At 46.6% G+C, this 15,438-nt stretch overlaps 1 protein-coding gene across 4 annotated transcripts in view; it reads right to left on the bottom strand.

Annotated features, from left to right (window-relative positions):
- Window positions 1-13,544, bottom strand: part of LOC119973538 — an 82,096-nt gene extending 68,552 nt beyond the window's left edge. For 2 of the 4 annotated variants that reach the window (XM_038811823.1, XM_038811822.1), the window contains exons 1-3: window positions 13,336-13,544; window positions 8,514-8,593; window positions 1,148-1,242 (exon numbers count right to left, since the gene is read on the bottom strand). In XM_038811823.1, coding sequence (XP_038667751.1) covers window positions 1,148-1,242; window positions 8,514-8,593; window positions 13,336-13,391 — 231 coding nt within the window. In that variant the 5' untranslated portion in view covers window positions 13,392-13,544. The remainder of the gene's footprint in view (window positions 1-1,147; window positions 1,243-8,513; window positions 8,594-13,335) is intronic. The other 2 variants (XM_038811825.1, XM_038811824.1) reach the window with 1 other exon arrangement.
- Window positions 13,545-15,438: the final 1,894 nt, after the last annotated feature.

The following is a 15,438-nucleotide window of genomic DNA, read 5'->3' as shown; positions in this document are numbered from 1 at the left end:
CCTACCTTGGTAGAATTTCTCAAGCTAGAGAAATTAAAATACTGCGCTCAAGGGTCGACGGGTGGCTTCCACAAAATGGCTGTTCAACAACTTGTTCCAAGACCTGTTTGTAACCAGCGCCCGGGGTTGGGGGGGGGGGGACGGGGGGACGGACACAGGACAAGTCACAATAATGAAGAGAAGGGGAGGGGGGGAGCAGTACAGGAGGTGGGGGGGGGGGGGGGGGGGGATGGAAGCACCAAGGAAGAACGCAGGCCAAGAAGGAAAGGCAAGAACCACAAGGGACAACGGGCAACAAAAGAAAGAGTGTGTACGACTCATCCCACCCCCCCTGCCCCCTGGCATGGCTAAGCGCCAGGAGGCAACCAGGACAGGGGCGACGGCTGACCACCGGGGGGGCATTGTTATTATTATTGTTGCGGGTAGATCATTTTTGTTGGGTTGGCGGGAGTTATAAGATCGATTGGGATTTTTAAAATATATATGTATTGATATTATGACACTTTCTGGGCAGTTTGATGTTGCGTTTGTTTTCAGTGAAAAATCTTTAATAAAAATATTTTTAAAAAAACATGGTGAATTCCACTGTTCTTAACTCACATCAATAATTGGTGCAAACGGCACTAAACCTGCAGAAACAATTCATCTCTGGTGACAACTCCAGAGCTGCAAACTTAGTTGGACAAAGCACGCAAGTTAACTGAAACTTTCATGTGGGCAAAGTGCACCTGGAGAGTAAAAATGGGCCCCGTGGATAGTCTGATCACAGAGAATGAAGGTGAAAGAGATTTCCATTCCCCTTTGCCCGAACAAGTGTTTCCTGGCCTCAGCTCTGAATGGCCCTGTTATGAGGTATGTTGATAACACAGAATCCTGAACTCTCTTTGATTCAATGTATGAAAGCACAGTACTGTGGTCACTTGTGGCCGGCTTCTGCCATCTGTGCGCTGGGTCAAAGGTGATGCCCATGTTCTTTTAGCGCGTATACTTCTAACGCCTGAGCCATGCCAGTGATTACATTGGAGTATCTGAATACAGGTCACGTCCACAGTCTACAAAGATGCACAGCTACACTGCATCGGTAACAAAAGATCTCAGGGAATCAGCTGCAAGTGCTGCCTGAGATTGCTATTGTGATCATACATACTTTGAACGCCTTGGACATTTGTGCATCCAGCCGAGCGATCTTGGCTTCAGAATTTTCCCTGAGCAGACTCCACAATTCTGCGGAGCCAGGGTGACCTGTGGGGAGTAACCCAGTCAGTTAATTGGTGAATGAAGAATCGCGGAATCAAGAGAGGCAGACGACTAGGATCTGTAAATGCGTGACCGATGTTTGGGGATAGCAGAACCTCAGTCGACCGGTGTATGGAAACTGAGGCTTTGTCAACACCACCCTGTGCTGGGGACGTGGGTCTTGCCGTGTTGGGGCTTTCATGCAGCAATCTCAGCCACAACTTGAGCAAAGGTATCAACTTAGAAAACCAACAGCAGGCCAGAGGGATCAACAGAGCGGACAACTCAGAATAGGCCCTGGATGTAATCATGTGACATGTTACTGTGATGGGGACAAAATTATGTCGTGAAAGGATTTTGGCCAAATTGGGTATCTTTGCTCGTTTCTCCTGCACACAAGTGTCAGCTGTGGATGTTTCTCGGCACTCCTGCCACTGTGTCAGAAGGTTGTAGATTTAAGTAATCTCCAGGATTTGAGCGCAAAAGTCAAGCTAGCCCTTACGTTGCACCGAGGGAGTGCTGCACTGCTGGAGGTGCTGTCTTTCAGATGAGACGTTAAACTGAGGCCGTGTCTATTGTTTCATGTGGATGTAAAAGATCCCGCGGCACAATTTCAGGGGAAGCGCAGGTGTGTTACCATGGTGTCCAGATCAATATATCTCACTCAACATTAGATTATCTGATCATTATCACATTGCTGTTTGTAGGGGCTTGCTGTGTGCTTCAGTACTTCAAAAGTGTACTACATTGGCTCTAAGGCACTTTGGGCCATGCTGTGGCAACAAAAGGTGCTATATAAATGCAATCCATTGTAATATCGTAACAGTTCCTGGACTTTGTTCCATCATTAATCAGATCAAGGTTGGTCCGCACCCAAGCTTCATTGTTCCACCGTTACTCCATATCTCCTGATATCCCCACTAAACAAAAATCACAGTCTTGAAATCATTGTCTCCCAGTAGAGCTATCGGGAAGAAAATTCCAAGTTTCTATTCCCTCTAGTACCAGTGTTGGGGCTGCCCACTGACCAATTTCTGAAACACTCTCTGAATTAGTGTTTGAGAGGAGAATAGTTAATTTTTAAAAAAAAGTTTTAGGAGTACGCAATTCTTTCTTATTTATTTAGGGGCAATTTAGCGTGGCCAATCCACCTACCCTGCCCATCTTTGGATTGTGGGGGTGAGACCCACACAGACACGGGGAGAATGTGCAAACTCCACACGGACGGTGACCCGGGGCCGGGAACGAACCCGGGTCCTCGGGGCCGTGAAGCAGCAGTGCTAACCACTGCACCATCGTGTCGCCCCGGACACTAGTTAATTAACCCACACCAATGCTTAGCACTGTCCCCTTTCTTACTTTTATGGCGTAGAGATCAGTAAGGTTCCGTCATCAATGTTCCATGGTCAATGGCTCTGGTTTCCATAGAAGGCCAGTTTCTGGTGAGTCAACGCTTGCAGACACCCCGTTGCTCTGAACCTTTATAAAACTGACTCTTGCGGATCCACCTACGATTGGTGTAAACCTCCTCCAACTGATAGCCTCCCACGTTGCCACTTTGAGCTCCCAGTGACCATTGCTCCAGACCTCCCCGGTGAACAGGATTTTCAAACAGAATCTATACACTCCAAGCAGCCACCAGCTTTGCTGCCAACTATTCTTTTTGTTGTTGCCAGTTGTCTTAGGTTGTGTAAGCCCTAGCTGTGTGATATTCAAATTATCCCATTGTGTATGATTATGATTCAGGTGTTGTTGTCATCTGCTACATCATTACTGTATAAACACCAGGTCCTTCAACGTGAGATATGCTGCTTGTCTGTTAGCTGCATAATACTGTCTGCAGAGTCCGGGTCCTGCAATGCACTCGAAATGACAGCCACCATTCTGTTTTGATCAACACTGCATTACCTTTCAGAACAATGCCAGTTTCTGTCAAGGGCTCAGAGAGAGTATGAAAGCAATCTCCATGTAATAGCAATATAAAAGCAAAATTCTGCAGGTGCTAGAAACCCGAAATAAAAACAGGAAATGCTGGAAAACCTCAGGAGGTCCACCAGCATCTGTGGAGAGAGAAACTTTTCTTCAGGGATCTATGTTACAGTCATGAGCACAGTTATCTCTGCAGGCTAACTGATGGTCCTATTTATGGTTTTCCTTCAGTGAACCTCGAAGTTGAATGGCTTCCTGTGTGCTGCCAACTGTGCTGTCAGTCTCAGCTTTGAATGCTTCGTGTCAGCAGTAAGAAGTCTTACAACACCAGGTTAAAGTCCAACTGGTTTGTTTCGAATCACTAGCTTACGGAGCGCAGCTCCTTCATCAGGTGGATCAACATCCCACATTTTAGACATGGCTTAAGGCTGCCTCAGGATCCTTTATGTTTCAATCAAGTCGCCTCTTACTCTTCTAAGCTACAGCAGATACAAATCCAGCCTGTCCAACCTTTCCACAAAAAATAATGCATCTGTTCCAGGTATTGGTCTGGTAAATATTGTCCGAACTGCTTCCAAATCAATACTGTACACATTACACCAGATGTGGTCTCAACAATGCCCTGTACAACTGAAGCATAACCTCCCTACTTTTGTATTCAATCCCCTTGCAATAAATAATAACATTCTATTAACTTTTCTAATTACTTGTTGTACCTGCGTACTAACCTTTTGTGGTTCATGCACAAGGTCACCCAGATCCCTTTGTATCTCAGAGCTCTGCAATCTCTCGCTATTTAGATAATAAGCTTCATAGAACATAAAGTGCAGAAGGAGGACATTCGGCCCTTCAAGTCTGCACCAACCTACCTAAGCCTCACTTCCACCCCGCAACCCGTAACCCAATAACCCCTCCTAACCTTGTTTGGGCACTAAGGGCAATTTAGCATGGCCAATCCACCTAACCTGCACATCTTTGGGCTGTGGGAGGAAACCGGAGCACCCGGAGGAAACCCATGCAGAAACAGGGAGAACGTGTGGTCTCCGCACAGAAGTGTCCCAGCGGGGAATCGAACCTGGGATCCTGGCGCTGTGAAGCCACAGTGCTAGCCGCTTGTGCTACCGTGCTTACATTTTATTCTCCCTTCTAAAATGGACGATTGACATTTTCCCACATTTTACTCCATTTGCCAGGTGTTTGCCCACACATGTAACCTATCGATATCCCTTTGTAATCTCCTTTGTTCTCTTCACAACTTATCGTCCTACCTATCTTTGTATCATCTACAAATTTAGCAACCATACCTTTGGTCCCTTCATCCAAGTCATTTATATACATTGTAACAAAGTTGAGGGTCCAGCCCTGATTCCTGTGGCACACCACTCATTACATCCCGTCAATCAGAAAATGACTAATTTATGTTGGCTCTCTGTTTCCTGTTATTTAGTCAATATTCTATTCATGCCAATATGTTACCCCTGACACCACAGCTTTTATTTTCTACAGTAACCTTTGATGTGGCACCTTATCAACTGCCTTCTGGAAATCTAAGTACTGCGCATCCATCAGTTTTCCTTTATCCGCAGCACATGTCACTCCTTCAAAGAACTCCAATGAATTGGTTCAACATGATTTCCCTTTCACAAAACCATGTTGACACTGCCTGATTATCTTGAATTTATCTAAGTGCCCTGCTGTAATGTCTTAATAATAGTTTCTAACATTTTCCCTGTGACAGATGTTTGGGGCAGCACGGTAGCATGGTGGTTAGCATCAATGCTTCACAGCTCCAGGGTCCCAGGTTCGATTCCCGGCTGGGTCACTGTCTGTGCGGAGTCTGCACGTCCTCCCCGTGTGTGCGTGGGTTTCCTCCGGGTGCTCCGGTTTCCTCCCACAGTCCAAAGATGTGCGGGTTAGGTGGATTGGCCAGGCTAAATTGCCCTTAGTGTCCTAAAAAAAATAATGTTAATGGGGGGGTTGTTGGGTTACTGGTATAGGGTGGATACGTGGGCTTGAGTAGGGTGATCATTGCTCGGCACAACATTGAGGGCCGAAGGGCCTGTTCTGTGCTTTACTGTTCTAATTCTAATTCTAATTCTAAATCTAATTCTAACTGGCCGATAGTTATCAACTATAATAACTAGCTACTTCTTTCAAGACTCTAGGGTGAAGTCCATCAGGAGCCGGGAAGCTGTTAGCCCGCAGCACCAACAATTTGCTCAGTACCACTTCCCTGGTGATTGTAATTTTCTTGAATTCCTCCTTTCCTTCCATTTTCTGATTTACAGTTAGTTTGAGTTATTTCTATCCTCAATGGAACACATTTAATGTAATAAAGTATCCTAAGATGCTTCATTGAAGTATTATTTAAAAACCTTTTATGGTGACCAGATTTAGCCTATTCACCGAGTGACATTATACAGCATGTGAAGAGTTAATGACAGCAAGTAACATCAGGAAATAATTAAAAGAGGTGAGTTTTAAGGAATGTCTTGAAGGAGGAATGTTAGGTGGAGAGGCAGAAGTGTGAGGGGAGGTTATTCCAAAGCTTGGGGCCCAGGCACAGAGCCAATCAAATATGCTCAGAGGTCAGCATGAGAAGAACAAAAGATACCGCAGAGGGTTATGGGGCTGGGTTTGATGACAGAGATAGGGAAGGATGAGGCCATGGAGGAACTTGTAAACAGGAATGATATTTTTAAAGCAAGACATTGCTTGGCCAGGAATCAATGTAGATCAGTGAGTTTGAGGGTATAGGAGAATGGGGATTTGGTGTGAGTTAAACATCGGCAGCAGAGTTTTGGATGATCTCAAGTTTACTGAGGGTAGAATGTGGGGAGACCAGTCAGGAGGACATTGGAATAGTCAAGTTGTGAGGTAACAAAGGCCTGAATGAGGGTTTCACAGCAGATTAGCTGAGACGGGGGGGGGGGGGGGGGGGGGGGGAGTTGGACAATTATTTTTTGTATCAGATATCACAACTCTGTGATAAAGCGCCAGTGGATGGAGAGTACCATGGTGGCCAAGTTTCGAGATCAACAAATCATTGGACACAGATTTGGAAGACAAATAGATCCTTTGGAAGTTGCATAGTTTGCACATCTGGTGCCGCAGAAACAAAGCTTTATTGCTAGATGCTGGAGGGTTTGATAAGGAATAGGACAAACTTATTTAGCAAGTCATCGCTCAGTATGAAATTGATATCACCATGTCCTACTGTGAGCTTTCCAATAGCCAGGGAATTTAACGATGCTGTGGCAATATGGGGAAAAAGATAGTTTTTATCCCCCCCCCACCTTTTATGGTGACCAGATTTAGCCTATTCACTGAGTGACATTATAGAAATGTACAGCATGTGAAGCGTTAATGTCATGTTACAATTAGCCACTAGATGGAGCGAGAGACAGTACTATAAAAGGCACTGATTCTTAAGCTTCTGGGAGAGAGTGGAATAGAGGAGGGGAGGCTGGAGTAAAGTACATAGTAGAGCTAGAGAGGATAGAATATAGTCACAGTTAGAGTATAGAGATAGTGTTAGTGAGTGTAGTTTCATATAATCTATTTGTTTACTGCAGGAATAAGTGTTGAACTTTAATTTAAGTAGTGTAAATAAAATTAGCTTTGTTGATGAACATAGCTTCAATTGTCTTTGTGAACACTACACTTTACTTCCTGAAGTCAACCGCACAAACATCACCCCACACTATAATATATATATATATATATAATATATATATTTCTCGATACATGGAGAAATGGGTGGGAATAGGATTAGGAACAAATGGCGAGGAATTTGCAATGAGCAATTTTGAGAAGTGGGCATCATAGTTACGCACACTGCGCTGAGCACCTTCAGTTTGTGCGAGAGAAACAATGCCATGATGGATTACCTGTTACATCAAATATTGACCGATTAATCAGACTTTTAAAAATTATATGGGAGAAGAAGTTCATAGAATCACAGAATTTACAGTGCTGAAGGAGGCCATTCGGCCATCGAGTCTGCACCGGCTCTTGGAAAGAGCACCCTACCTAAGCCCACACCCCCACCTTATCCCCATAACCCAGTAACCCCACCCAACCTTTTTGGACACTAAGGGCAATTTATCATGGCCAATCCACCTAACCTCCACATCTTTGGACTGTGGGGGGAAACCGGAGCACCCGGAGGAAACCCACGCAGACACTGGGAGAACATGCAGACTCCGCACAGACAGTGACCCAAGCCGGGAATCGTACCTGGGAATCCTGGAGCTGTGAAGCAACTGTGCTAACCATTGTGCTACCCGCCCCCCCCCCCCCCCAAGTTCTGAGTAAACAAATAATTAAAGAAATTAAATTTAACCGGACGATATGAGGTTGGTCATCTTTAGTGATGCTTGGCAGGCCAGTTTTACAGATGGCTATTTGGATATTCTAGCACAGCAGGATTATTATAATTCTTGGTGAAATAGAATGATAAATGCTGTCTATTGTTCTGGGAAGCTGAGAAAATTTAAATGGTAATGAAGAGCACCTCAGCTGCTGAAACACTGGCATCAGTAAAAGCAATAGATATGGGATGGTGGCAGTGAAGATGGAGAAAAGGGTGGGGGTGATGACACTCCAGTCTTGACCACAAAATTTTGTCTTATTTCCATTGGTGAGGACCGTCACCAATATCCTGTTGTGGAGGAGCCTGAGGGTGTTTACAGCCAACCTTGGACAGGGGCTTCCATAGCACTTCCTGATTTGACTGAAAAGCCTTGGTCAGATTGATGAATACCATGTAGAGTGGTTGATGTTGCTCCTGGTATTTCTCTTGACATTGCGAGCAGTGAAACTCATGTGCGCTGTTCCAATGTTTGGTTGGAACCCACCCTGATTTTCCACAAGGATTTCTTCAGAGGCTGGGAGAAGGTGGCTAGTGAGGATTTGGCTGATGATCTTCCTGGCGAAGGAGAGTAGGGAGATTCCTCGGTAGTTCCAACAGTCCACTTTGTCTCCTTTCTTGAAGATGTTGGCGTCAACAGTTGATGAAGATGATGGGTGATCTCTGCTGTCCACACACACTAACCATTCCTACAGTCCACACATGCACACACGGTGCCTACAGTACTCCCACACATGCTCTCTACAGTTCCCCCACATACCCTACAATTTATACCCAAACACACTCCAGGTACTGTCCTGTTAATCCCCTTCCAGTCAGTAATGGTAGGAATCAGCAAGTTAGCTACTTTTTCCGTGGGACTTGATGCTACACCATGTGATGCCCTGGTCCACCACAGAAGTTTGATCAATAATCCTTTAACTGCTTTTTCCCCCTCTCAGACACTTTAGACAATAGATGGTCAGCGGTTCCTTACCTCCACACCTCTTCAGGACTAAACTGGCACATTGGGCAGCTCGTTCACTTGCGTCCTCCTTGGACATGACTGTCGACCCTCTGCAGAAAATCACATTGCAACTCATAAAAGCAAATTCCAAATGGTGCACGAGCGTGATTCGTTTTTAAACTACAATGGGCTGCCAAGGAATTTCATGCTGTAACTGATATGTAATGATATGTATAATGCCACTATCGTAAAGAGTTAATAGCTGAATCTATGTGTAAATCAAACACTAGAGGGTGTTACTAATTCACTGTATATAAGACAGCATCTCTAGGAATTCTGGGAGAAGCTGAAGAGAACATGAAGAGAGCAGAGTGCAAGTTGAATGGAGAATTATAGCACAAGGTCAAGTCATAGCGTAATTTAATAGATAGAATATTGAATACTGATGCTACAGATTCAGTATCATTAGTTTATTATCTGTAACTCAGTAGAGTGTGTGAACTTCATTTTAGTAAGTTGTGTAAAATAAATTAGTTTTTGATTCAATCTTCTTATTTGTACATTCTTTGTCAACACTACATAGCTGGCTATCTGGGAGGAAAAGGCAAGGAATATAACTGTAACACAGACAGCGGAGTCACTCAGCACAGTCACTCAGGCAACTGTTTAATTTAATCACTGTTTCTGAGACAGAGTTTAGCTTTCACTGAGTTTCATTGGCCGAGTTGACTGGACACTAGCAGTGAGTTCCAAAGCTTTTTCGACAATTTGATCTCCTGTTGCCAGAACAGCTATCTTTTTGCTGTATCTAGTTGCTTCTTGTCCAGTGTCCTGTTGTTAAACCGTTCCTGGCAACCAGTGCCATCAGCTGGTCACTCACTGTGGGAAGAAAGACTCGCTCGCGTTTTTCCTAAAATTACCTTCACAGCTCCTGCTCTGCCATCTTGTCACATTTATTTTCAAATCTACAGGGAACTGGTGCATACTCAAGGGACCAAGTGGTCTCCTTCTGTGTAGTAACAACTCTGGATAAATCTATTTCTAAATATCCTGTATAGCTCAGTTAGCTTTGGGGGCAGCACGGTAGCACAGTGGTTAACACTGTGGCTTCACAGCACCAGGGTTCCAGGTTCGATTCCCCGCTGGGTCACTGTCTGTGTGGAGTCTGCACATCCTCCCCGTGTCTGTATGGGTTTCCTCCGGGTGCTCCGGTTTCCTCCCACAGTCCAAAGATGTGAAGGTTAGGTGGATTGGCCATGCTAAATTGCCCTTAATGTCCAAAAAAGGTTAGAAGGGATAATTGGGTTATGGGGATAGGGTGGAAGTGAGTGCTTAAGTGGGTCGGTGCAGACTCGATGGGCCAAATGGCCTCCTTCTGCACTGTAAGTTCTTTGTTCTATGAGCCGTAAGAGTCTTGAATGATCTGTGGTCATTGCTCAAACTTCATCTCTCGAAAGAAACCTTGTTCCCCTCTCCATGGCCTCCTAACATCACAGCAACCAAAGGGGTATCTCATTGAAACCTACAAAATACCGAAAGGAATAGACAGGGTAGGTGCAGGTACGATGTTTCCCTTGGTGGGGGAGTCGAGAACCAGGGCACACAATTTCAAAATGTGGGGGGATGCTACTGAGAACAGCGCTGAGGAGAAATGTTTTTACTCCGAGGGTGATGAAAGTTAGGAATTCGCTACCCCAGAGGACAGTGAAAGCTCAGTCAATTGAGTATGTTTAAGGTAGAGGTGGACTGACTGATTAACGGTAATGTTATGGGGATAGTCTGTGCAAAAGGCATTGAAGGCATCAGCCGTGACTGCATTAAATTTAAATTGAGGAGCAGTCTTGATGGGCTGAATGGCCTAGTCCTATTCCGATGGCACCCAGGAACCCATTGTCATGAAATAATTGAGGCACTCAGTACACTGGAGGGATACAGTGACAAACCGGTTATGGCAGGGGAGATACGGAGATGTTAAGCACGATTCAACGGGAACAAAAAGCATCCAGTTTCGGATACATTTAGCGTTATTCAATGGCACCTTGCCAGTTTTGCTTTGGCCTCATTGAGGAACGCACTTGCATCATTTCCTGTCCTGATGCGCTTAACTCACCATTGCCTGGATCGGGACAGATCTTTTAACCCCCACCCCAGCAGCCCCACCACAGCTTCCAGACCCCCCACAGCACCCAGGTTGTCTCTTCGGGGATCCTCGAGCCCCCCCCCCCCCTCCCCCATTCCACATTTTAAAGGTAAGGTGCCCTGGCACGGGCACCTTGGCACTCACATCGTGGCAGTGCCAGGGTACCAAGCTGGCAATGCCAAGGCGCCTGGGTACCAGGACTGCCAGGGTACCACCATGCCCAGAGCCTGACCACCCGGGGGTCTTCAATGGGCAGGGAGACCCCCACCAGATGCTGTTAACCCCCCCCCCCCCCTCCCCAGAAGCTGTTTGTTTGGACCAGCACTAAAACGCGGCCAGTTGAGGACTCACTGGGGAGGCCATTAATTCCCGTGCTCCGGGAGAAAACGGTGTAGACATATTTGAATGAGCCATTAGAAATAGAAATAGAAAATCGCTTATTGTCACGAGTAGGCTTCAATGAAGTTACTGTGAAAAGTTGCTAGTCACCACATTCCGGTGCCTGTTCGGGGAGGCTGGTACGGGAATCGAACCGTGCTGCTGGCCTGCTTGGTCTGCTTTAAAAGCCAACGATTTAGCCCAGTGAGCTAAACCAGCCCCATTAAATATGCTGATTTGGATCTCGCCAGTCAAGTCGCGACATCTCGCCAGGTTCAATGTCCTTGTTCTGTCACCAAGCCTGGCGTGACGAGGAGTAAATCCTGCCCCTCATCGCCCGTGGCTGGACAATTTGGAACAACGGGGCGCAGTCTCGGGTTAAGGGGCCAATCATTTACGACTGAGGCGAGGAGAAATTTCTTTTTTCGGAGGGGTTGTGAGTCTTTTTAAATTGTTTACCCCAAAGGATTGTGGATGCTCCAACATTAAATATATTTCACACTTGGAGCGGCAGATTTCTGTTGCCTCAGAGAATGGAGGGGGCAGGAAAGTGGGATTGAACGCCACATCAGCCTGATGGGTGGCAGAGCAGGCTCGATGGGCCGAATGGCCTTCTCCTGGTCCTATTTCTTCTTGTGCCATTACACCAATAATCAGGAAGCCTGGACGGATTTAATTTAAAAATGCAATTACTAAATCTGGAATAAAACTAGCCTCAGTAATGGGGAGCGTCAGATTAACGGATTGCCATAAAAATCCAAACTGGTTCATTACCATGCTTTCGGGAAGGGGGTCTGCCACCCTTATACGGCCTGGCCTATGTGACTGGAAAGCTGAGTCCAGCGGTGTTCTCCAGGGATTGGTGCTGAGGTCGCCTGTTGTTTGTAATGTACATTCATCTGACTGTGAATGTAGGAGGTGTGATAAGTAAGTTCGCAGATGACACCAAAATTGGTGGTGTGGTAAAAAGTGAGGAGCTAGGCCTCAGATTACAGGATGATGTAGACGGGCTGGTGAGGTGGGCAGAAGAGTGGCTAATGGAATTTAACCATGAAAAGTGCGGTAATGCATTTTGGGAAGAATATACAACGTATGGTCGGACTTCAGGAAGTACAGAGGATCAAAGGGACCCTTGGTGTGCAGGTTCACAGATCTCTGAAGACAACAGGACAGGTAGTGAAGGTGGTTAAGAAGGCCTATGGAATTCTTTCCTTTATTAACCAAGGTATTGAATATAAGAGCAGGGAGGTTATGCTGGAGCTGCACAAAAAGCTGGCTGGGCCCCAGCTGGAGTACTGAGTGCAGCTCTGGTTACCACACTATAGAAAGGAAGTGATTGCATGGGAGAGGGTGCAGAGGAGATTCACCCGGGTGTTGCCTGGGCTGGAGCGTTTCAGCAATCGGGAGAGACTGGTTAGGCTGGGGTTGTTTTCGCTGGAGCAGAGAAGGCTGAGGGGGGACATGACTGAGGTATAAAATTATGAGGGACGTAGAAGGGTGGATAGGAAGGTACATTTCCCCTTGGTGGAGGGGTCAATGACCAAGGGCATAGATTTAAGGTAAGGGGCAGGAGGTTTAGAGGGCATGTGAGGAAAATCTTCACCCAGAAGGTGGTGGGAATCTGGAACTCGCTGCCTGAAAGAGAGGTAGAGGTGGAACCCTCAACATTTAAGAAGCTTTTACATGAGCATGTGAAACGCCACAGCATACAAGGCTATGGACCGTGTGCTGGAAAATGGGATTATAACAGTTAGGTGCTTGATGGTCAGTATGGATGTGATCGGCTGAAGGGCCTCTTTCCTTGCTGTAAAACTCTAAAGACGCAAAATGCCACCTTTGTGGCCAGGGGGAAATACACTTCTTTAGCGCCTGCTACCCCACTTAGCCCAATTCAGGAAAAGCACCATGTCTAAATTTAACCAGGGGAACAGTTTGCCTATTCAACTGTGGGAACCATCCATCCAGTCCTTACTTCACCTGACTACCCCATACACACAACTACCAGCAAAGGGTCAGTGGATACCAGTCAGGAGGAGAAGCCCGGGCAACATTCGGCTCTTTCCTCTTAGGCTGCTGAGGTCAATTACAGCACTGGGCTAAAGTAATCCAGCACAGCCCACATCAGAAATGAACGTGGGATCTTGCTGTGCTGTATGGCTCAGCTACGCCCTGACCTCTACAGGTAATCAATGGGGGGGGGGGGGGGGGACCCTACCCTCAAAAGGGTTCCCGTCTTGCTTTTGAGAGCATTTGTTACATACATAAAAGATAAAACTCATGAAAAGTTCTTGCGATCATGCCATCTCTTGCAGCGGCCTGAATTCTTAAACTTACTTGGTACTAATACAAGCATTCCACAGGTCTCTGAAGTACACATTCGGTCCCAACATTCTGCCGAGGATTAATTTGCACGTTATCAGGAAGAGTGTACAGTAGCAACTTGAATGGGCCTTTCTCTTGCTGATTTCCTAACCCACCCCCAGTCCTTGTATTGACGTGCAGTTCTTGCCCAGGGCTGTTGCAGAAATGGTGGTTTAATGAGCAGCCTCCATTCCTCTGTTATAGCGACAATGATACATAATGATGGAACACCGTGTGCATTCCGAAACTTACCAACATTCCAGCACCAGGAGGAGATTTCACCTCTGCTTGCTTTACGTTCAACACTTTAGGATGTTGCAGGTGCTTTATCTTTACCTGTGTTGACTCTCTGAAGGGGCTGTCCAATTTGTCCCATAACCTCATTTTCACACGATCCGAAGGGGCGGGGGGCAGTGGTAAAACGCCCTTTACACATCACTTAACATGTTGTACAAACTCCTGAACCAACTATCTTTTTACGATGAAGTTATCCACACACTTGCCGTATATCTACTGTTAAATAGAACAGTACAGCACAGAACAGGCCCTTCGGCCCTCAATGTTGTGCAGAGCAATGATCATCCTACTCAAACCCACGTATCCACCCTATACCGTAACCCAACAACCCCCCCCCCTTACTTTTTAGGACACTACGGGCAATTTAGCATGGCCAATCCACCTAACCCGCACATCTTTGGACTGTGGGAGGAAACCCACGCACACACACGGGGAGGACGTGCAGACTCCGCACAGACAGTGACCCAGCCGGGAATCGAACCTGGGACCCTGGAGCTGTGAAGCATGCATGCTAACCACCATGCTACCGTGCTGCCCGTGTTGTTCACCTCCCCTCTTTGCTTTGCCAATGCTGTGAAGGTGCTCTTAGATCGGACAGGATTCGGGATTAGTGATGGGCCCTGCCCTAAACATTAGCATTTAACCTCGTTTAAAAACTAACCCCAACCCAGTGGTGTTCAAAGGTAGGAGGGGGTTTTCGGGGGGGGGGGGGGGGGGGGGGGGGTGAAGGTAGGAGGGGGAGTCGGGGGTTGGGTGAACTGGGCCAACACTAACTTTACAAGGAAAACCATGGCAGAAACCCTGACATAGACTTCCGCCGACTGATTGAAAATCGCTTATTGTCACAAGTAGGCTTCAAATAAAGTTACTGTGAAAAGCCCCTAGTCTCCACATTCCGGCGCCTGTTCGGGGAGGCTGGTACGGGAATTGAACCCGGGCTGCTGGCCTGGTTCTGCTTTACACGCCAGTTGTTTAGCCCACTGTGCTAAACCAGCCCCTGCTGGTTATGGGCGGGGCAGGGGGGGGGGGGGGTGATACTTCCAACTATGTACAGGACGCACAGATCCAGCCTCAAATCAAGAAACAGCCAAACATGGCGAGAGAACTAAGTGCCTCCTTGGAACAGATGGGGGCGGTGGACCCATGGCGGTTCACACACCCAAGGTAGAAGGAGTTCTCATTTTCCCAGATCCACAAGATCCAACAAGAATTGACTTCTTCGTACTGGGGAAAATCGGTGCTTCCAGGACTGATACGAGCGGAATACTCTGCAACCTCCGACCACGCTCCACGTGGATTAGGCTCGCTTTGTCAAAGGGAGCAGAGCTGGGGAGGCTGCCGTTCTAGCTGGCCCAGACCAGATTCCGATACCTATCATTATAACTATAAATTGCCGGGGCAGCACGGTGGCCTAGTGGTTAGCACAACCGCCTCACGGCGCTGAGGTCCCAGGTTCGATCCCGGCTCTGGGTCACTGTCCGTGTGGAGTTTGCACATTCTCCCTGTGTCTGCGTGGGTTTCGCCCCCACAACCCAAAAAAAATGCGCAGAGTAGGTGGATTGGCCACGCTAAATTGCCCCTTAATTGGAAAAAATAATTGGGTAATCTAAATTTACAAAAAAAAAATAACTATAAATTGCCCAAATAGATTGTTGTTAGCAAATCTTGTCTTTAAATTGCACCCAATCCTTTGCATTTTAATTAAGGGGCAATTTAGTGTGGCCAATCCACCTCCACTGAAAATCTTTGGGTTTTGGGGGTGAGACCCAAGCAAACACG

Source organism: Scyliorhinus canicula, chromosome 11 (genome assembly GCF_902713615.1).
Source record: "Scyliorhinus canicula chromosome 11, sScyCan1.1, whole genome shotgun sequence".
Taxonomy (NCBI): Eukaryota; Metazoa; Chordata; class Chondrichthyes; order Carcharhiniformes; family Scyliorhinidae; genus Scyliorhinus; species Scyliorhinus canicula.
This window is presented reverse-complemented; position numbering and strand designations above follow the sequence as displayed.